The following is a 22,438-nucleotide window of genomic DNA, read 5'->3' on the forward strand; positions in this document are numbered from 1 at the left end:
TTCCTAACATATACATGGCCTGTTGTGACCTTAATTTTTCTGTCTGGTTCATTCCATATATGTTTTTTGCTACAGTTTGCTATAAGACATCTAAAGGAGCTTGAACACCAGAAACGAGAATTACAAAAGGAGGGAAATGCTCTCATTGACTTTTTCTGTGAAGACAAAGAAACTATGAAGTTGGATGAATGTTTCCAGATATTTAGGGACTTCTGCATAAGATTCAACAAAGCTGTTAAGGTAAGAGCACTGAAAGAGATTGTCACACATTTGAAATAGATACTGGCTCACATGAATTAAGTTGTTTTTTCTGCTTAAGGGACGTTTTATATCTTGTGGTATTTGGTATATTTGCTCGAATGGCTACAGCAAACTGCCCTCTTGTAGGCATTCCTTGCCAGAAGCCAGGTGGGAAATGGTCATTTTGCCCAGTCCGGTGCGCAGTCCCGCTGCTCTGCATCTTCTGCTGCAGGCTGACTAGACCATTGAGATGATACGTCAGGGGAGCCTACTGGCCTGCTTGTAAGCGAGCTCCTTCCCTCTCTTTTGGTGAGGAGGTTGGTGATTGCTAAGCTGAGCAGTGAAACAGATTGCGCAGACTTCCTGACTAGCGCTCACTGTTCAGGCCCTGGACTGGTAATGTTAGATCACTGGAAAGGCCTTGAGATGTGGCACCATGTTACATGAACGTACCAGCCTGAATCAGCACGAGGTCAGCCTCTCCACTGCCCTCCTTTACATGACCAGACACACTTTGCCAAGCTCAGTAAGGACTGCGTCTTCTACTTTGTTCTTTCAAATGCTTTCTGTGGGTGAAAACTCAAGAAATTAAACAGGCCAACAGTACAAAGATACCTCATCCCCAGTGTGACCGTTCATTTGCTAAGTACCCTGAATTGGTCCCAGATAATTCAAGAAGTTTACGAAGACAAAGGAGCACTATCAGCATTGGTTACAGTTTTGGTTCAGCAAAGTCTGCCTATTGTTACAAATATTTTTTAGGCCTTTATAAATGGCATGATTTAGATGGATCCACACATTTTTGTTTTTCTGCCATATGCAGTCTGCATTTGACAGCACTTGGTAGAAGAGCTGTAGTTCAGAAAAGAGAGAACAATCTTGATTTATAGCAAGCTGACAGGATGTTCAGCTAACACGCCTCTTGTACTGTTAGTTTACCTACACTTTACCACCCAAGATGGCATGTACTTACGCTTGTGTGTGAACATTATACAAATATATAGAACCAAATGGTGGTAACTATTGCAGACATTTTAGTGAGAGGTGACTTCATGCATACATGTTCAGTTATTTGGGATTGGGGATTTAACTCACAGTCATGCGTTACAAGTGGTTGTTGGATAGCTATTACTTCGAGGTCCAGGGGGATCTTCAATGGGGATCTTCCCTCCTCTCTCTGTAGTAAGTAGTTACACTCTAAAAATGAAAAATTAGTCTCTTATTTGCAAATATTGAGGAGACTTGCTTACTAGGTATTTTGTGGGGATTAACCTCTGTCCCTACAAAATTAACAGAACAATTCAGAATAAAGATTGCAGTTCTGACAAGTGATGTGATGTGTGGACAGCACAGCCAGCAGTCTAAAAAGATGGCTCATACCACAGTGGCCTTGTGCACATATTTCAAACGTTTAAACATTTTTTGCAATTTTTTAACATGTCTGTGTGCGCTTAAAATAGATTTTTCATTTGAATAAAATCTCCTGAAACATGTTTTGGGTGAGGTTAAAATGTTCTGTGTCTAATATGGGATATGATAATAATACCTACAACTATTTTTAACCATTTCTCTTTACAATGGGATATTTAAAGTCGAGCTTTAGCATTTGGCAAGAATTAATTCCGTAATTCCATACCTGTGAAAGCAAGCTTCCTGCCACAGACATTTTTCCTGAAATGCAAGTTTTTTTCTTTTTCTTTTCTTAGCAGTTCGCGTTTCCTAGGTCTCTAAAGCATCTTGTCTTTCAGAGCCCAGTGTAGTCTCAAATCCACTTTAAGAGGTGTAGATTAACCCATTCATCAAAAAGAGCTTCAGCATTAGGCTTTTTTGTTTACTGAAAGCTTTCAGGCAACTTTTTCTAGCTGTGCAGCTCTTCTGTTGTCACAACAATGGGAAGATCAAACTAGACAGTGCTTCAGATAAATATAGGTGTGGGTTCTTTTTAAATAGTGTGTCATTGCTCAGAACAGATTGAACAACATGCTGGAAAATTATGTAATTTTTGAATCCTCTGTCAAGACTAGCCTCCCCCTTCTTTCTTTTGCTACATCTGTACTGACTCTAGAAAACCAGGTTCTCCATTTCGGAAAATAACCTGGTAAGTTCAACCGAAGGTTCAGCTAGATTAAATCTGAAGCCTAGAGGTGACAGTTAAAATGTTGATATTTGCAGTAATCCACTGCTAATGATTTTAGTAAAAAGGCGTTACTGTGTTGTTTTTCAAACACCAACTACCTCTTTCTATGGCTTCCTGAACCAAAACCCTTCAGCCTAGCTGCCTACCCTCCAGCCTGCCCTGGGCAACTTCTGTGCAGTAGTTGCCAGTTTGTGAAGCCAACAGTGAATACGAGATCCAAAACTGGAATGCGGTATGGATTAATGGTCCTTGAGTGGTGTCAGCTGATAGTCTAGCTAACGATTGTGAGGCATTATGTAAACTTTTCTGTTTGCTTTCATATGCAATTAAGTAATGTCTTTTCACAAAATTTCCAATCGATAATGTTCAAGTCAGAGGTTAGTAGCACCCCGTAGAAACTGCACTTGCTGAGGAACAGTTGCAATTGTAATAAGAGAGGATGGAAGGAGCACACTGGCTGTGTGCTCATTAGACAAGTTTGTCTTAAAATATGAATGTAATAATCAGGTAGAAGACCTGACATAATAAAACGGCCAGCTTTAAGCTTAGTGGGGACTTGAAGCTCTCCGTCTTATAGCAGGAACTCTTTGGCTGGACTTGATATCTACGTGGGTTTGATAGGTCACGTTCTTGGTCTTTGCAGGGATTTGTGCATTTTTTTCTTAGGCTGACCAGACTGATGTGTCACCAGCATTAGTTATGCAGGGAACTGCTCTCTATATGGTTAATGGTTGCAAGCTGTGGTTGCCATGGTGATTTCGTGCACACGTGTGTGTGTGTGTGTGTGTATGTATTGGGGGTTAGGGGAGGGTGATAGCAGTAGGAGCTAACTTCAATGGGAAGAAATAAAGGGAAAGATAAAGAAGTGTGACTTGTTCTCATGCATAGGACGCTGTCCTCTGAGACATTTATTTATGCTTTTCCTTGTCAGGAAAACAGGGAGCGAGAGATCCAGGAACTTCATAGTCTGCAAAGGCAAAAGGAGCTGGAGGAGAAGCGTCGATCCTGGGCAGCTGGAGAGCTTGGGAGCTTTGGGCGGAGCAGCAGTGAAAATGATGTGGAGATGTTGGCCAAAAAAGGACTTGAAGAATTTCTTCCCTTCTTGCAGCAAAGACCTCAAAGCCCTTCGTACAGAAACCCCAATTCTAGACGCTCTCGACTTTCTTTGGGGATTACTGCAGACAGGGAGTTGCAGAGTTTCCTGGAAATCTCAAAAGATGAGGATCCAAACAAGTTTAATAGCCTTCCCCGTACAAACACCCGACAAGCGAGACCAAACGTAGCCTGGACTGAATCCAAAGAAACGAGAGATCTCAACTTAAATACCTTGGGTTTACACCAGCAGTCTGAAACCAAAGTGAAAAGTGGTGGCCTACTGCAGGTGCCTCCAGCTCAGCCCAGTCACTTCAGTGGCTCAACCGGTCCTGGTGCCCGTTACTCGCAGAGAAGCACTGACTACAACATGCACGCTTCCAATGTGTCCTGCGAGGAGTCCACAGATATAAATGCTCTGGCCCTTGCAATTGAGGAGCGTGAACTTGTTAAAGGATTACGTAAGTTTGATATTCAAGGAGCAAAGCCTGCAGAGGATACACCTTTGATATATTTAGAGGATGCTGGTGGAACAGACTTGGAGACTCTAGATGATCTAAGCTTTCATTCCCTTAGCACTGCCGATGACGACCTGCCTCCAGCTTGCAGAAGCTCCAGACAGGCCCACGACCATAAAGCCAAGGCAGTGGGTTGCAAGAGTGAAGCTTCAGAGCCCAGCAGCAGCAGCCCCATGTCTATGGATACAAGTGTTTCGGGAAGTAGGGAAGATGGGCCAATATTCTACGTGTCGGATACGACGACTGATTGTTCTTTGACATTGGACTCTGAAGAAGGAAACGATTTTAAATCAGTAGGCAATGAAATAAGAAGTGAGGCTGGCAAAGCACGCTCTTCTGGGAATGATGCTCAATACAGGGCTAGAACATTCTTCTCAAACCTGAATTCTGCTTCTGCCAAGGATCTGTCTCTTCACACTTCCGCAAACGATAAGGATGATGCCAGTAGCAAGCACACCCTTCCTAAAGAAAAGCCCATAAAAAATAAAGACCTAGCAGGACCAAAGAGAAACTCGCTCAAAGATAGATCTCCAAGCTCCTCAAAATCCACTGGCACTCGCCCTAGCCACACAGCTCCTTCCAGACCTGTAAGAACTTTGAACGCCTCTGAGAATGAAAGTATGAGGAAAGTGGTGCCTATTTCTCGGTCAAACAGAGCACCGAGCAGCATGAAAAAGCCGGAAGCCAAGCCGGCACTTCGTGAAACTAGTACAGTGGAAAGTCGGCTGTCTCGTCGCAGCTCGGTCCGAGGCACAACAGACACGCTGCCAAGAAGTCCTTACAGGCATAGCATGTCGGTAGAAGAGCCAAAGTTACAAAGGGGCACTGTCACCTCAAGCAGTGCTCATTTTGAGAGAGACAGAATCTCTCTCAAGAAGCCAAGCTCTAAACCTGTTAGGAGTAATGTCAAATCAAAGATAGATGAAATGAAGATGTGTCGCTCCAGCGTAAAACCCCAGACCCCTACAGATGACACGAAGGTTGCCACAGTCAGTGTTCCCAAAACACCATCCGCTGTCCCAAACTTTGCGAGGAATACAGTGGCTTCTTCTTCAAAGCGTGCAAAAGTGGATCTATCCAGCTCATCCAAACCTCCAACTATCACAAGGTCTGTGTCCCAGAGGCTGCCTAAAGTGAAGCCAGCAGTGACCTCTGATGATCCGACTCCGAAGGAGAACAGTGTGAGTACCTTAAAGAGAGCGAGTAGTGCCAGACTGGTTGGAAGAAGCATCCTGCAGGCAGAAGCTGTCAGCACTAAAGTAGAACCTGCACCAAGTGAGCAGGGAACAGTGGAAAAGGCCTCTCTTAAACTGAAAGATGCAAACCGGACCACAATTGGTAAAATACTGAAGCCATTACTGAAATAAGGGGGAGGTTTTTTCGAATCTTGGAATGTGAACACTTGTTCAAGCACTGGATGTCTGTGTCGTGAAATTCCGTAAAACAGTAACATTGCCGATAAGCAACATCATGTGCTCATTAAAGTACGGCACACTGTTGGAAAAGGGCAAGTAGTTGTGTTCTGGTCTAAATCCTTTTTTATGAATTTGAATGTATTTGAAGCTACTGTGATGTAATGCGAGCGTAACAGCAAATCTTTGCGTATTTGTTAATACAGAAGGTCACCAAAAGCCAAAAAGTTTTAAGAAGTTAAACTACAAGATGAAATTCTTTGTGACAGAAAACATGGATAAAGGCCAGTTTTTGTGTACGTAAGATTCTTCCTGAGACTCAAGCCTTTGTGCTGGTTGGTTCCTTATTCGATGTCAAAGTGGATCCTGTGGAACAGTACTGAAAACAAACTTAGGTGATTGTGCTTTCCATCACTTTCGATTCCTCGGATTCAGGAACTGGTTTTGCCTGTTGCGAAGTCCATTGCTGGCAATTGGACAGACTAGGAACTGCTGGCCAAAAAATAGTAAAATGAGACATTTGCTGTTTGTGGCTGTCTTTAACCTCACTGAAGAATTTATAGCATGTTTTATGAATGTGTATGTGTGTCTGGAGAAGGCTTTCTGCTGGGCAGGGGGCTTGTTCTCCAAGAATGTGGCAGCATTGTCTTGCATGCACAAGTAGATATGGCTGGTGCTGCATCGAGTAGCATGGCCGGAGGCTGTGCCTGGTGGAAGGGCCTTCAGTAACCATTGGGATGGTGACTACTCCTGACTTGTTTCGGTCACAAGCAAACTTGCCAGCTTTTGGTCATACAGAAGTGCCATATATTTATGATACATATCAAGGATGTTTGCAGTTCAACTCTTGAAGGCTGCGCTGTAGTGCCGAGCACTTTCGTACCATTCCGTGTTTCCACTGGTTTATCTACTACCAAATTACTTGAATGTTGCAATGGCTCTGATTGAGCCATTAGTTTCCCTGCTGCCGCCTCCTCCTCCTCTCCCTCTCCTTGTCAACATGAATATTTAGCATGAAACACAGAGCTTACGCATGACAATGTTTTCGTAGACTTCCTTGGTTGCTTCAAATGTGGTTTTTAATCTTTAAAGACTCTAAAAGATGAATTAAACTGGTGTTTGATAAGCTTTTTACAAAATAAAAACACCTCTTTTTTCCTGCAGATACAAATTTTAACTCCTGTCAGACTAAGGTACGGAGAATGAGGGAAAACTTGTTCAGCATGCTGTGCATCTCCCCAAGAGAAATGTGTGTAGGTGGGGAAGCTGCTCGCTGTTCTCCTAAGCATCTTATTTAAAGAGTTGCCTTTTTATTCACTTATGAATGAAGCCTCATTTAAGAATAAAATAAAAAATGAAAGGAAAATCTCTTTGGACAAGTGGCATTGACTTGCTAGTGGTAGATCTGTTTGTCTGCTCTATCCCTCAGTGCTGGGAGAGCGTAATTCGATGAGAATGAGCCATTTAGTTGCTCAGATGCTTCTCACGGGCTAGTATCAGGGACAGCTAGCTCTGTGTTTTGAGTTTGGCAAGGGGCCTTTAGCTCTTCCCACGTACCAGCAAATCTTGATGCAGACATCATACCCAAACACCATGAAGTATTGCAAAGGGCCTCTTGTTTGAGTCTGTCCCACAGGGAGAATTTATATAGCCCGCTTTTTGGCAGGGGCAAATTTTTGCTTGAAACCCTATAAGCTTTTTGGATACTGCCTCCCTTGTGGGTGAGATACAAAAGCATCTCCCTTCTTATTTGTATCTGTGTGTATGTATGCACATCTGCAAGAGCAGATGATTGACTTGTTTCCTTTTTAAAAAAAAAAAAAAAACCCAAAAAATTTTATTGGTAGCGAGCTTGAAAAATAATTTAAATGTGTTTGGAATATGTAAATAAATTTCTATAAATCTGTGTAAAAGAAAACTGAATGTATTTAATGGAACATTTATACATTTCGGAGTAACTCGGTAGTTTAATAAAGTTCCCATTTACTGGGTATGAGGTTTGTACTTTCTCCTTCCTGTTATACTCTTGGCTTTGGTCCTGGAGATCTCAAGCAACTGGAGTTGGGGTGTAGGTGACTGTAGGAAAGTCCCAAAAGGAATGACTTTACAGCAGAAATCGTGACATTTAAAATGCTAGGTTTGTTTTTAAACTAAGACACGCAATTTAACTTCAGTTTCTGAACATTTTCTGAGGTGGGACTTTCTGCACAGGTTTGGGTATGACATGGAAGGCATGAGAGGGTAGATGCAGCACTTTGTGTACACACAGTATGGTGTGGCCAAGACAAATGTTCATGGCACTAACAAGTCTGGATCTGTCGCTATCTTCATGCCTTTTAGCTTAGTACACTTTATTGAGAAATCCTGGTTTACAACTCCCAGGACTTTGGAAATAAAGAATAGCCTGTTTTGCAGGAGCAGGTGGTGACTTTTACACTGCAATTCTGAATTTTTACATTTCGTCCCATTCTCCCATTATTTTCCCTTCTTTACTGCGTACAAAAGAACATATATTCAGCAGAAAAAAAGTGAAAGCCAGCCAGCCTCCTTGTCCTCAGGGAGCACTTCCTCCCCTCTGCTATGGAAATGATTTTTGGACTGGAATTGCTGCTATTTGCAAACTTGTTTAGCCCCTGACTTTTCTCGTTTGGTGAGTGTGTCTCTCCCCGTACGGAGTGGCAAGCACCTGCTGTCTGCCAGTGCTGAGTGATGGCTGCTGGTGGAATCTACGTGGGAAAGCCCTTCACCATCCAAAGGTGTGTCTCAAAAGTTTGTGTGTTTTTTTTTAAACTTCATTTTTATTTCAAAAGGGTTTATAATTACCAATTCATTATTTAAACTACCAGCTGTCAGACACAGCGATGCCCTGTAGGTTTAATTTCCCATGTCATGCAATTTTCCCAAACGCTAACAGGCCACGGGGCTGGCCTGGTTGCAGTCGGCTTTCAAGAAAGAACCGAGACCTTTTCTCCATCTCTGTTCTGCCGAACTGCCGATGCTTCTGGCTGTGGCCAGGGGCGCGACTCCCTCCTTGGGTGGCTGTTGAGGTGGCAGCGAAGTGGGGGAGCCCAGGGGACCGTGAGGGGATCTGGAGCTGTGGAGCTGGTGGAGATTGAGAGATAGGGGAAAGAGCTGTGGGAGTAAGAGCTGCTGATTCATACTGAGCGGAATTTAATATTCGCATCTCTTGTGGGAACTGCATACAAATGAGGGGCTCAGAGCATCCTTCATTACAACAGCTCATTAAATGATCGAGAAAGACAGAAAGAGTTCCCATCACACCTCCCACAGTGTACAAGTCCGGACTATGTCATTCAAAATAACCCACCGCTATCTTTCTAATCTTAGGCTATGTCTGCGTGGACGGATGCAGACAGCCGCACGCTGGCTCTGACCTAACCAGACACGAGCCAGCTCCAGGCTGGAGGCGTACGGCGCGTTAGCTCGGCGCTGACCCCGAGCTCGTACGCCGCGGCGGTAATCGCATACCCTCGCCCCCAGCTCGGTGCGCGCCGGCCGGGCTGCGCTGCTCCAGCAGCGCTGCAGCAGAGCCCCGGCTGTCCGCCCCCAGAAGACCTGCCCTCCGCAAGCCAGCGCCGCCGCTGCTGCTACACGTGAGAACGTAATCCCCGCGAGAGAGGCCCAGCTAAACACGGCTCCGTTCAGATTTGGCTGCTCCGTGTTTTCCATTAACTTGATACACGCTGTTTACATCCTACTGCCGCCAGTGCCAGAGATAACTGCCTTGGGAACAGCTCCCTGCAGGTATCGTTAACAGCTGCTGAAAGCAAAGGAGTTTGTTTTAGCCACGTCACTATCTAAATAGCCAGAAATACGTTACTCCTTTATTACTGGTAAGCCAATATTAAATAATCTGTCTTGTTCTCCTGGCTGGAAGATGCATTCTGGAAATCTTGTATGCTGTTAAAGCCGGCGGCTGAGCAAATATCCTTGCGACTGTAAAAGAAAGTGACACTGAGGCGAACGATGTGTGAAGGTTCTTCTTGCAAAAAAGCGTGTTTCTCTTCCCAACGTGTGATTGCCACCACCAGCATCAACTACTTGCACTTTGAGGAAGTTGTTTCCAGCCAGTGGTTGTTCCTTGCCATAGAGCTGGTTTCTGTGTCTTTTCAGGCTGAACGCCGAGGTTGCAGGGTATGTACTGCCTCAGCGAGCAACTCGCTCCAATTAAAAAAAGAAAACCAAACCCAAGAAAAGAAAAATCCTTATTAACCTCCAGCTGCTGATGTCCTTCCTTTTAGCAGTGAACCACTGGGGAGCACAGAGGAGGCATTAGCACATCGACTCCAGCGGTGGTGTTTAGGGTGAGGTTTGCAGTGGCCGAGCAAATGCTCGGCAGGGGTGGCCTTGGTCTGCACGGAGGGGAGAGAGTTGCACGCCTTGCTGAGACCGCTCACCCCATCTGAAGCAGAGGCTCTGGACAGACTCCCTTTGAACAGAGATGTGTCTCTTCTGCTTTTGATCACATCTGAACAATAGCTCCTTTTTTATCCTATGCCATCCTTATTTATTGGGAAGAGGAGAGAAAAAAAAAAAGCAAAAACCTTTGATGCCTCCTCTTGGGTCAAGTGGAGGAAAGATAGGAACTCTACCCACTTTTTTTTTTTTTTTTTTTTTTTTCCTTTAAACAACAGGACTTTGATAAATAGAGCTGGTAGCTTCAAACAACTCTCTGCTTCACAGGGGCACCTGGTATTTTCAGTGGCTGCAGTGATCCAGCAGCAAAACAGGCATAAAAGCAGGAACTCCGTTTAGCTTCAGAGCACATCCAAGTGACTGTTTCCTCTTTGCTCTGAAACAGACGATGCTCATTTGGGCATGCAAAAGGAGCTGGCTAGAAAACAGTTGATTCCACTTCTAAATAATCGTTTACAATTAATTTTATTTCCCATTACTCCTGCATTTCATCGTCATTAGAAGTAAAAAAGCTACCTTCAACAGAGAGCAGTAAAGCAGGGCTGATGGGTGCAAACCATCCACCCAGCCACAGCTGCATCATTTCCCTAGTGCTTACTCCTCAGGGTCCTTTTCTGTAGGGTTAGGGAAACAAACGAACTGAGCCTCTGTGTGCGCTTTTGAAGGTTTCTTCAAAAGAGTCAGATTTTGCATCTTTCTGGTGGGCTAGCACGAGTTCTGCGAAGGAACTGAATATATTTCTAAGATGGATGCAGGCGCAATAGGTGTTACGAATTACTGAAGCCCACTAACTGATGTGCTGCCTACGGAAATTAGGGAAATGTGCATAAGGGAAAATGTGATGACGACAAATGGATAGGCACAACTGGAGACAAGTTTTTGAAAACCATATGGGTCCTTTTTTTCTCTCTCTCTCTCTCTCATTAGCATCCTCACGCTTCCCTGAGTGGCTGCGGTTTCTGGCAGGTCCAGGTTTAAACCACAGTCTCCAGGAGAAATCAGGACTCCCCTGTGCCTGACTCCACTGAATCGCTGCAGAAAGCATTTCACTGAGAACTGCTGGAGTCACTTGAGTTCTGGGGCTGAAAATACGACACGTTGCTAACTAGCTTTGTGTTTTGGTTTCTGGTATTTCTCATGCAGCATTTTAAACTGATTCAGACGTATTCCCTATGCAAATCTGTAATCTCCTTTTTTAGGATGAAAAAATGGGCATAAATGTGGTTTTGATTTTTCCCCACCCTTTTACAGCTGTATTTGCCCCTTTACGTCCCACGACCGCTTCCTCCCACTCCTATTTCCTATTATAATTTTCCATCCTCCTCTATTAAATTTTCCAGCCTCCACTAATAACTCATCCCTCTTCTTTATCTTCTTTTCACATGGCAGGCTTTCCGTACTCTTCCGTTTGCTTCACCCTGCTTTCTCTCCATTTCTTGACTCCAGTGGCCGTTTCGCGCCATTGCTTGCTTTCTTCTTTCTGCCAATGTGAGTCTTGCCCCAAACGTCTGTCTGCAAAATCTGCAAGCTGAGACCTTTCGCTGCCAACTTCCAGTAAGATGTGGGAATAGAGCAACAAAATGGACTCAGTTTTTAAGGTTTATGTGTCTGCATTTTGCAGCTTTGCCTTGTCACTGTGAGCGAGTAGCGGGAGGGAGGAGGCTATTGTCGAGCAGAAGTGCATCTTTGCGCCTTTTCTATATGAACGCCGCTCACCCCCCTACGGCCAACAGCCTGCGGGGGGCGGGGGGGGCAGGAGGGTGAGCTGAGGAGCTGAGTGCATGGGCTGATTTTGCAGAGGTGGGCGAGGAAAGTCTGTTCAAATAAAGGTGTGAGTAATTTCGCTTTGCGGTTCGAGTCGAAAAAGCCCTAATGACAGACTGTCGACAACAGCTTAAAAAGCCATTTGGCGCAGTGATTCCTAACCCCACCCGTAATCTCGGTATTACAAGCAAAATAGGTTTGTGCAGTCAGTTCAGTGCTGTTTCCCTGTGCATCAGAGCAAAATAATTGTATTAGTGTTTCTAAAATTAGCACGTAGCTTTCACGGTATGGGTTAAGGCTCCAGTAGATTTTGGTTTTCTCTCATAGGGTAAGGACCAAGACTTTTTTACAACAAGAGACAGCACTCAGAAGCCCAGAGATGGCTCTTGGAGAGCATCTACTCCATTTTCCTTCTGCTGGAAGTGACTAATCACTGCATAAAATGGAGAGCACTTGGAACGCATGCATAGTGTATTTATATAGGGTATGCGCTGTTTATGGCTGCGAGTACTTGGTCCTCACACATGCTCTTTCTAAAAAGGACTGCATCCTGTTTAAGATGGGTTTTCCTCCCAGGAGGTTGTAGCCTAAGCCATTGAATAGTTGAGCTGAGAGGGCACCTCTGGAGGCCACCTAGCCCAGCCTCCTGCTCCAAGAAGGGCTAACTTCACACGTAGGTCTCTTTGCTGAGGGCCGCAGGGTGTTGTTCTCGGCACAGAGTGGTTATAAGAGGGACGTATATGATTTCGCTACTGAAATAAGGGTGCTGAAGATGGGAAAACACTAAGGAAAACGCTCGTCTTCTGTAGACTGTGGCTTGAAAAATGTTTGCCGCCTAGTCCAAGGAATATATTGTATTTTTTAATACTAGTCTGCCTTAGCTGGCTGATGGTGATGTGAAGTCAGTAAAGCAAGTGAAGGCAGGAGTGGGGAAAGAATTCTGAGGAAAAAACAGAAAGCAGAAGGGAACCTACGGGGTGCAAGAAAGAAATAAGTTTGTGGCTTAAAAGAAATCAGAGGAAAAAACCACTGAAAGTTGCAGAGGCTTGTCGGAAAGGGTGGACAGTTGCACTTTGGATGAAGAGAGAGGAGGAGAGGTGAGAGATGTTCAGTAGCCAGGCCGGGGCTGTTAACCTGAGCACGGGCGAATGTGGGCAGCTGCTGGCAGCACCGTAATCGATGTGCGGGAAGCAGAGGAAGGGCCCTCGTGAACTTGGCGAGTCCGTCCCTCTGCCCCAAGACAATGCTATCTCTAGCTCAACCCTTCCTGGCAGATGTTTGCTTACCCTGTTCTTAAAGGACTTAGGGCCAAATAGGATAGTTAAGTTTCAGCAAGTATTCCTCATGACTAGCTTGTGTCTTCCGGGATGGGATGCCTGTTTACATGTATAGAGCTAAGCAGCAAGTCTCCCGATAAATGTGACACTTCTGATGCACGTCTTTTCTTGCAAGGTGGCTTTTCTAATGAAATCAGCACCCCCACACTTAGGATAGAGCCATTATGGTGATCCCAAGTAATACAAATGCTCATATTGAGTGTGTAAAGCAGCAGCTAACTGGTAAGCCTAGAAATCTAGTGAATATTTTTTCCTTGCAGAAAATACCGCCTGTGTTGCTCTGAAGGTTTTGATGCAATCTGTTGCCGGAGACTTGTATGTAACTCAACTGGATGGAGGGTGGGCTGGATCATGTGGCAGCTCCTGCTGGTGCTTTCAGTGGCTGCTGCAATACACGAGAACGGTTCGCACCCCAGTGGAGATGGTCCCAGATCACAGTCGTGCTCTGAAGGACTTCATATTGAGTAACGCAACAAGGAGATGGCTATAGGGAAAACATGAATGCTCAACTCAAATCTTAACCCCTGCTCTCCCCGTGTGTACCTTGCAGTAGGAGCATAACCAATTCTCACTGACCACTTGGACCCAATAAACAAAATAACCAGCTGAAACCAGACCTCTGCAAGATAATTTACAGATGAGTTTCCAGCTGAAGATACAGCACAGAGGCAGGGATGAGTGGCTGGGAGTGGGGTATTAGCAGGTGGGAGCTCTTTAAACTACTGTGAGAAACATCCTGAAAATCATTTGCTGCTCTTCATCTGCACAGCAAGTGGAGGAGCGAGCCCACCGGGCACAGCCCTGCACCCCCGGGGTCCCAGCGGCCGTGGCGTCCCCAACCTGCACAAAGACCGTATCTGAAATAATATGAAATGTGGCATAAGCAAGCTGTGGGAGAAGGGCATGTGGAAATACAGCAGGAGACATTTTGTAATTGTAGAAACAACCTACAGTATTATAAAAGACTACAAAGCAGAGATTTGCGAGAATGTGTAGCTTGAAAATTCAGCATGAATTGGCAAAGTGGATCCATGACTAATCACAGAGGTCCATTGTATGATCGAGTCTAACCCCTTGTTTACTGAAAATACTTCTCTGAATAAGTGTCATTTAAACTACAGTAAATACCTTTGAATAAGATGTCGAACCTTAATATACGACATTTTAAATGACAGAGAAGTCACCCCAACCTTTGGTAAATACTTTGAACAGATAATCACCTCTCTCTTTAAAATGGTCATAGTATTTCTAGCACAAATTAATTGGGGTGGAGTGTCTAATTGCTGGTAACTGGATCTGTTACAATGCTGTGTGCCAAACTTGCAAGCACTTATTACCGGATTTCTGCTTCTTGGATTAAGCCTTTGCAGAAAAGGAGCTGTGATTTCCCCCGGTGAAGACCCGCAGCGGCTCTGGGGCCAGCCCGCGCTCCAGGGACAGTGCAGGGTTCTGAAATGCGTGGGAGAGGGCATCCCAATGTGCTCCCGCTGCCGGGCTGAGCTAGGGGGACCTCGTTCCCAGCAGAGCACAGTGGCTTTTGGCATCAGCGTCAGTCTTCCTGCTCACAGGCGCTGGCTCTCGGCTGGTCCCCACACGGCTACACGTGGCCGGAGGCTGCCCTGGGAGGGTGGCCCTGGCTGGCAGGCTCCCGCCTGACCACTGGCCTCGGGAGGGACCCACAGGAACTATTTAGAAATCTGTTCATTAGAATTTATTTTGACATGGGGTGGGAGCTCTGAAAGGTTGGACCTGTGTTTGCTGCAGTGGTTTCCCAAAACCACTCTTGGTAATCCAAGTTTTGCCTCTGTCACATTGTCCCGTGTACTCGGCGCTGGTGAGGCCGCACCTGGAATACTGTGTCCAGTTTTGGGCCCCTCAATACAAGACAGACATTGAGGTGCTGGAGCGTGTTCAGAGAAGGGCAACAAGGCTGCTGAAGGGTCTGGAGCACAGGCCTTATGAGGAGCGGCTGAGGGAACTGGGGTTGTTTAGCCTGGAGAAGAGGAGGCTGAGGGGAGACCTTATCGCTCTCTACAGCTACCTGAAAGGAGGTTGTAGTGAGGTGGGTGTTGGTCTCTTCTCCCAAGTAGCTAGCGATAGGACGAGAGGAAATGGGCTCAAGCTGTGCCAGGGGAGGTTTAGGTTGGATATTAGGAAAAATTTCTTCACGGAAAGGGTAGTCCAGCATTGGAACAGGCTGCCAGAGAGGTGGTGGAGTCACCATCCCTGGAAGTGTTCAAAAAACAGGTTGACGTGGCACTCTGGGACATGGTTTAGTGGGCATGGTGGTGTCGGGTTGATGATTGGACTGATGATCTTAGAGGTCCTCTCCAATCTTATTGATTCCTAGTCTTTACTTTCATTATAAATGATCCAGCCACCAAGCCAGGAAACATGAAATTGCTACTCTACCCTTAATTGGTTTAGTGGTGGACTTGGTAGTGTCGGGTTAATGGTTGGACTGGATGATCTTAAAGGTCTTTTCCAGCCTAAACAATTCTGTGATTCTAAAAATGTGACTAACAAAAGGGACTTGTTTCAGAACTACATGGCGGTTGTGTTTAAATGTTTATTTTTAACTAGGCATCCACTATCTGGCCAATTACAGAGCCCGAATGCTGCTGGAAATCACCAGGGCTGTCTGTGGTCAGACCCGTTGTGCTCACTGTTCCGTTCTGCCTGACTGGGACAACGTGGATGCTGATAAACCCTATCGACACGGCCCTTTGTTGTCTTCTGCAGCCGGCCTGCAGCTCTTTGGCCTTGTCCTGCTGTCCCTTAAGCCAGGGATATGTATTTTGTAGTAAACCTCTCTCCCTCCTGCCTTGGGACTGTGTTGAGTATTCTGTAATTAAGGAGAGTGGCAATATCTAATGATTAATTTACTGAAATCCTTTAAAAAGGGAACTCTGACTCTGTCCCCTCTTCTCCTGGGTTTCCTTCCCTCCTTCCCTTACGCTAAGGCTGACAAGGAGCCTGGAGCTATTCTACAGATTAAATGGCGGCTATGCCACCTGCTTCTCAATTGACCATTTTTTGACTGTGATGACCATCTTCTCAATTTTAAGGCCACCTTTTAGAAAGAGGGGACTCTTACTTCTTTTCCTTTTTTTCCCCAGCTTTTTCCTTTTTTGGCCCTACATGAGCCGTGCTGCTCCTGTTCACTGTGCCACAGCAGTGAAACGTCTCTCAGTCGAGCGCAACACCTTTGCTCCAGTGCCTCGAGGGGACTATAAAACAGATGGCCTCATCCTGGGTCATTTTTCTTTATTGATGTTATTGCGGAGCCTCGCACTATGGCAACCGAAGGAGTTGTACTCTTTGGAGCTGGAGCAGGGTGGAGGGAGGAAGGACTCTGAAGTTGCTGTTTGGGACCAGCCCTGCTCCAGCAGCCGCAGGTCAGCCAGCGCCCCGCCAGCTCGCTGCGGTGCGGGTGTTTATCCAGCGTGGCGGTGAGTCACAGGTGCCATGCTCCACCAAAGCCACCTCCGGCAGCTTCCCCGTGAATCACTGCAGCCTGAGAAGACTTGCAGCAATTCCTGGGCCACCAGAAGGATGATCTCATTGCCTGCTGAGGGGAATAAGGATAAAGTCACGTGGAGCTCTCCTCTCGGAGCCGGAGAAAATGACATCTCAGCAAAGAGCTTGCAGGTGACTTAACCGGGCATGTGATTCAGTGTTACGGGACCAAACAGGGCAAAGATTGTTCTTGCAGGGAAGGAAGGAAGAGACTGCAAGATACACACAAATTTGGGGTGGCTTTCCTAACAAAACCTGTAAGGCAAGGAGAAATTATATGGCACACGGTCCACAAAGGACTTAGTTTTAAGTACTTCTCTTTGCATTGCCTGTGTTCATTTACTTTTATGATTCTCCAAGAGGTATTGCCTATCCTGGGTGATCACGACATGAAGTCTGATGACATAATCTTTGCATACTGTGTCCTGCCCATGAAGCTGGGTTACCGCAATACTGGTTCAAACTCACTCGCCAAACCCAGCTGAAGGATTTACTCAAGTTTAATGCCAGCTGAAAGCAAGTGCTTTTGCCTCTTCTAAAAAAATAATTCATGGCAGTTTTCCATTTCCATTGGATTTGTCATTATTTCAAAGATGTTGCTGATTTCTGAGCAGGCATCAAGTGGTCTTTTCTGATTTCAAATATGAAAAATAATAACCCTGTGCTCCTTCTCCTAGGACAAACCTTGAAAAGCTACGAGAAGGGCTAGTTATTTAAAATGTGTGGTCTTGTAAAATCAAGACTAGTGCAGAAAATTGGTTGATTTTTTTTTAATCGGCTTGAAATTGTACAAGGCTGGGAATTTTACAGAAATTAAAAATCAACTCATAGTTTGTCAAGAAAGGCTGGTGGAGTGGATTTGATGGAGCTGGAATTTGCATCTGTGACAGTGAAGCAGCTCAAAGCTGCTCCTTGCCTCTGTTGCTGGCAGCCGGAGCTCAGACCTCAGGAGAAAGAGGAGGAAACATTATCCCAGGGATACCTGGGGTTTCACGGTGACGGTGCTGCATCTGCTGGCTCTGACACATGCGCCCGGGCTGTGGGAAGCCAGCAGGCTGTGGCGAGGAGCAGTCAGCAAGGACCAACTCCCGCATGCGCTTGCTCCTTGAGCTGTGAGCATGATGGCCGTCATCCCTCTTCCCAGGCAAGGCATCCCACGTGCCAGTGCTAATTGGATACTGCTGACAATCTCCAAAGTAATATTTTGTCAGCTGCTTTCCATTCCTTGACTCTGTTAGGTGTATGTTGGTGGCTAACCACATCTAACAGTGCAGGTTAGATGATGAAATCTGGGGCTAAGCACTGATAGGATTGAAGAAACTGATCTCAGATGGGACTTCCTCACTGTAGACCATCAGACCGTACCCAAGCCCACCCCTGCTCGTGTCCATTAATTCTCCCTTCCCCAGGCCCGTCGCTGGCATGTGTCACGGAAAAGCCTCGTAAAAATCTCAGCTGAGGGTGAACGTGGTGGTTCTCAGCAGCGTGTTGGTCCAAAGGTATCAAGCCCCACATTTGAAGTACTTGTGACAATTGGCCTGGTATGTTTTCCTCCTTCTGTTCAGCTTCCCAGTCTGGTTTTAACATTTGCCCATTTCAGGGCAGCCCAATTGCTTCCCTGGTAAAAGGGACAGGCTGCTAAACTGGGGCAAAGGATCCCTCTGCACCTGCGGGATGCACTGTATGACCTGGGAATGTCTCTAATTAATTTTGCAGGTTAAATGGGAACTATCAGATAAAAGGCTGTTTGCCTTTTCCAGAACAGCTACTTCGCTAGTGCAAGCGTGCATCTGAGCATGGCCCAAGCCAGAGACAGAGCACCGAGGGCACTATTTGCACGGCCTCCGTGAATACCAGCTTTGTTCTGGCTTGCAGGGTTTTAAGGAAGTGAGCTGCAATTGCAATGACATCAGGCAGCTAATGCCGAATTTGGGCTCAGTGAACTTTGAACGCGCCCGGTCCTTGGAAGTGAATCTGGAGCCTTTTGAAAGGACTTCCCTTAGCCACTGCGCTTGCTCTTTGAGTCATAAGCACAGCATGTGTGGCACTGCCCAAATGCAGCAAATGACACAAGGCTTGCTCTTTGAGAGAGGTGTCTCAACAGCTTGCAGTGTGGCGAGTTGGGTAATCTTGGAAATACGGATATTTTCCTATTGAGCAGGTTTTAAAAAATCAGACCGTGTGTGCATGGGAAGGGGCGCTGGGCGGTCGCTGGTCTCCGCATCTCACTCCTACGGGAGCTGGAAGTGTGGCACCTGCAGCTGGTTGCCCGAGGTGGCCTGTGCTCCCTGAAAGCTTTAGAGACGAGGAGGTGCCCAAAGGAGCTAAAAACATTGAATCATGTCTATAAATGGAAGAGGATTGTTGAGATGTTCTCCAGTGAAGTGGCTGAAAAGCAAAAGCATTTGGAAGTGTTCTGAGCGCAAAAGAAACAAGTTGTTTATTTTCCCACAGCTCTCTTGGGCCTGCTTTATGCACAAATATGGCCAAAAAAGGTTTTTCAAGAGCTACATAGTGATGGGGATGGACAAAGAAGCAAGGAGATCTGTTGGTTGATTGCCCTGCTCGCCAGAGGGGAAAAGGAGCCCCAGGGGCCTCATGCCCAAGAAGGGATGCTCGGGGAAGGGGGTGCTCCCGGGGGGACCATAGGCAGCCAGAGGTGAAGCACAGCTCGTGTACCCCTGATATTCACCGTGATACAGCCAAAGGAGCCCGCTCTTAGTCCTTCACCGACGCCTGAGCTTCATCTGTAGCCTCTGTGCCGCCTGTTGTGCCACTGGGTGTTGGTGTGTTGGCAGTGACCCAGCCGAGGCCGCGGTCCCGCCGGGCATAGGAGGTGGGGTAGCCCCTGCCTCCGCTTCCCGCAGAGGGGAGCGCACGGGTGAGCGTGGCGGGGGCCTCGGACCCCCCAGGAAACCCGGCCCCTGTGCCCCCACATCAGTGCTCAGCCCTGCAAGCTGGGCACGGGCACCTTGTTTTCATGAACAGGAAAGCTCAGCTTGCCCTGATTTTTTTTTTTTTTTTTTTTCTCTGACGTCTTTTATCACTTTATTCGTCATAATTGGATTATGTTAATATTCATCTTGGCCTGGTCCCAGGGGTGCCTTGTGTCCGCTAGGAACAACCAACAACCACAGCCAAGCCTTCTTGTTTCAGGACAGGTATCTGGGGCCGTGCGAATCGCACACCCTAAAATTAACTGTGTGACTACAGGACTGCTCGCTGTCAGCGTGATGTCTTAACTGCTGCAACTTCAGCAGAGCCCAGCATCTGAACCGAGGGCTTCCTTTTGGTGTGTGCCTGAGTTTAACTACTGAAATGTACCATAAGGCATCCAAAATATGAATTAGAGGTCTACACAAAGCACCTTACGAGGCACTTTGGATGAAGGAAATGTGCTGTATGGATATGGTATCTAATAGAAAATATTCTAAAGACTCCCTCCTTTCTTTAGAGTGTTTTACATCACCTGCTGTCCACAGAGCTGTGCTGCTTCTCTGGCAATTTTTGATATTCTGAGCTTTTGAGATGTAGGATGCTGATGCTTTCTAGTAAGGAATCTGTCTCTACTGCCACGCACTGAAAACAAAGCTTTGCTATTTATTTATTTATTTATTTTAAAGAAAGCAAGAAGGAGGAGCCCAGGGGGAAGAGCACGGGGCGTGAGATGAGTGAGACAAGCAGAACCAAAGGCATTGACGGGTAGTGACCAAGAAGTGTGAAATGTCAGCAGGTAGGAGCAGGTGCCCGGCATGATTCCTTGCAGAAGAAGCTGCTCCAGGAGCAGTCGGGTTGAGGCACGCACTGTGTAAGCGGTGAGCTGTTCGTCATTACTCAGGGGAGCAAGACAAATGAGAAATCAATTGAACATCAAACCATTGTTGCTGATTGCCTATGTTGAAAATAAATGATTCATCAAGTGCTTTAATTGATTCATATACGTGGCAAGGAGTTCCAGTCTTGATTTACGGACCTTTCCACCAGTCAGGCAGGAAAGTCTTGCCCCCACTCACTTTATTTGTGCAACAAACATCCTTTTCTCCTGGCATGGATTAAGCCCACCCACTTACAAACTTTTTTTTTTCTCTCTGATTGTTTACTTTGCCTTTAAGTGATTGGTAATTCCACTCACTTAGATGGTGCTTTTGTAAAAAAATTTTTATTTTCTAGTGGAGGAGCCCAGAAGGGATGGGGATGGCTGCGTGCAAAGTGCTGGGCTCTGTGCCCAGCAGGGCAAGCAGATGACCCCAGCCGCGGAGAGCTGTGGTCTACAGCGTACCACGGATTTACAGTGTCCACTGCCGAATCAGCGGGGAAGGGGACATTTGGTGACTTAAAAGCCTTTTGTAACTCCTTGTGCGATATTCTGTGGAGTGCTTTGTGTCTTGAAATGTGTGTGCCCTCTGTAGATACAAGCAGTTGCTCGCAGAGGTTGAAGGAGACTGTGCCTCCTCCCTGCCGCTGTGTCTCTGTTTACCCACCAGCCCGAGGAGGAGGTGTTGGAGATCTGCCTCTGCTTTTCCACAGCAGCTCGATAGGGTCGTCAAAACAGACGGGAAACAAGGGGGTGTTTGCTGTAGGTGAGGGGAAGGGATGGGAAGGGAGGTGTATCCCAGCTTGCGTAACCGGTGGGTGGTACTGCAGTGTGGGAAGGCGTGAGGAGAGCTGCAAGAACAGGGAGGTCCCCCACCTCGGCTAATTCGGGAGGGCAGGTGCTGGCCAGGGGGAACACAAGTGGAAAAAGGAGGGAAAAAGAAATTTGACAGTTATGTCAGAGTTTATCAGGCGGCTAAGGCAGAGGCAGCGTCTCGCTAGCCCTGTGTGCCCCCAGCCATGTGAAGGGGAAGCGACCTGCCGGCCCCTTCACCACCTGGGCAGCATCGTGGCTGCCCTTGCCGTTGGGCTGCGTGGTTTTGCCTAGGTTTCTCCACATGTCCTGAGGCCAGGCTGCAGGGAAGCAGCGCAAGTTATCTGGGGAGAGCCTTCTCCAGTCGAAAATACCAAATACCACCAAGCTTCTCGATCTGCCAGCAACCGCAAGAGAGATGGTGACCGGCAAACTGGGGCTGAAACAGCAAGAGAAGAAAACCAATGGCAATCTCTTGCAGTTATTTGCCACCAAGTAGAAGAGTCATAACTCAGTTGCCCAGGGGATGATTAAGGATGGAGCCTGGCTAGCTTTTAACTTGATACAGCCCACAGGTGCTGCTATAGGATGAACTGGATTGCAGAATTTACCTGGCTAAGAAATAATGCTTTCTGCCAGGCTGTTTTTCTGCTGGATCATTTTTTTCACCCAGCTCTTTGTACCAGTGCTGGAGCTGGCAGGGCAGGAGACGGCAGCAGCAGGGGTGGGCAGGAGCTGCTTTTTTTCTGTAACAGTTCTGCTTCGCTCCACACCATCACTGCTGGGGCTTAGGCTGGCAGTAACTACGCCAGCCTGGCATAAAGGGTCTCCAGTCTCTGTATGCACAGCACTCCTTTGTGATTTGAGCGACCGACATTTTTGGCTTGGCCTGTTTGGCAGTGAAACGGCTAACAGTGCCGCCATGTACATTTGTCTTTGTTTTGGGTGATATATTTTTGCGTCATACTGGAAAGAGTTCATGTCCTGTGTCAGTCTGCTCAAGGAAGCCCTCACAAATGAGAATAATAAACCTAGAAATGCATCCTGCTCTGTGCCCGAGCTGTCTCCAGTGCTTGCGAGCCTGAGCCTCCCACCATCTGATGCATAGCATGAGCAGGTTATCTGCTTTTCTGTTTCCCTAGTCAAATCCTGTGTTCTGCACCAACAGGGTTTGAAAGCCTCTATGGGATGGGTCCGAGCCCTTTGCCCCCTGCCCGGAGAAACCATGCAGGGACACGCTGGTAGCACAGACCCTGTGCTGCACCTTGGTGCACGCTGGCTCTCCGGCTGCTGGAGCCGAGGCAACAGCGAGCTCTGTGGAAGCTGGGTCTAGTTGTTCCTCTCTTTGGTGTGCA

At 46.7% G+C, this 22,438-nt stretch overlaps 1 protein-coding gene across 1 annotated transcript in view; it reads left to right on the forward strand.

The window, feature by feature from the left end:
* Positions 1-5,354, forward strand: part of FHDC1 (FH2 domain containing 1) — a 30,899-nt gene extending 25,545 nt beyond the window's left edge. The window contains exons 10-11 of the mRNA XM_009487726.2: positions 76-240; positions 3,309-5,354. Of these exons, the coding sequence (XP_009486001.2) occupies positions 76-240; positions 3,309-5,354 (2,211 nt within the window). The remainder of the gene's footprint in view (positions 1-75; positions 241-3,308) is intronic.
* Positions 5,355-22,438: the final 17,084 nt, after the last annotated feature.

The sequence above is a fragment of the Pelecanus crispus genome, chromosome 4, assembly GCF_030463565.1.
Source record: "Pelecanus crispus isolate bPelCri1 chromosome 4, bPelCri1.pri, whole genome shotgun sequence".
In the NCBI taxonomy this organism is placed as follows: domain Eukaryota; kingdom Metazoa; phylum Chordata; class Aves; order Pelecaniformes; family Pelecanidae; genus Pelecanus; species Pelecanus crispus.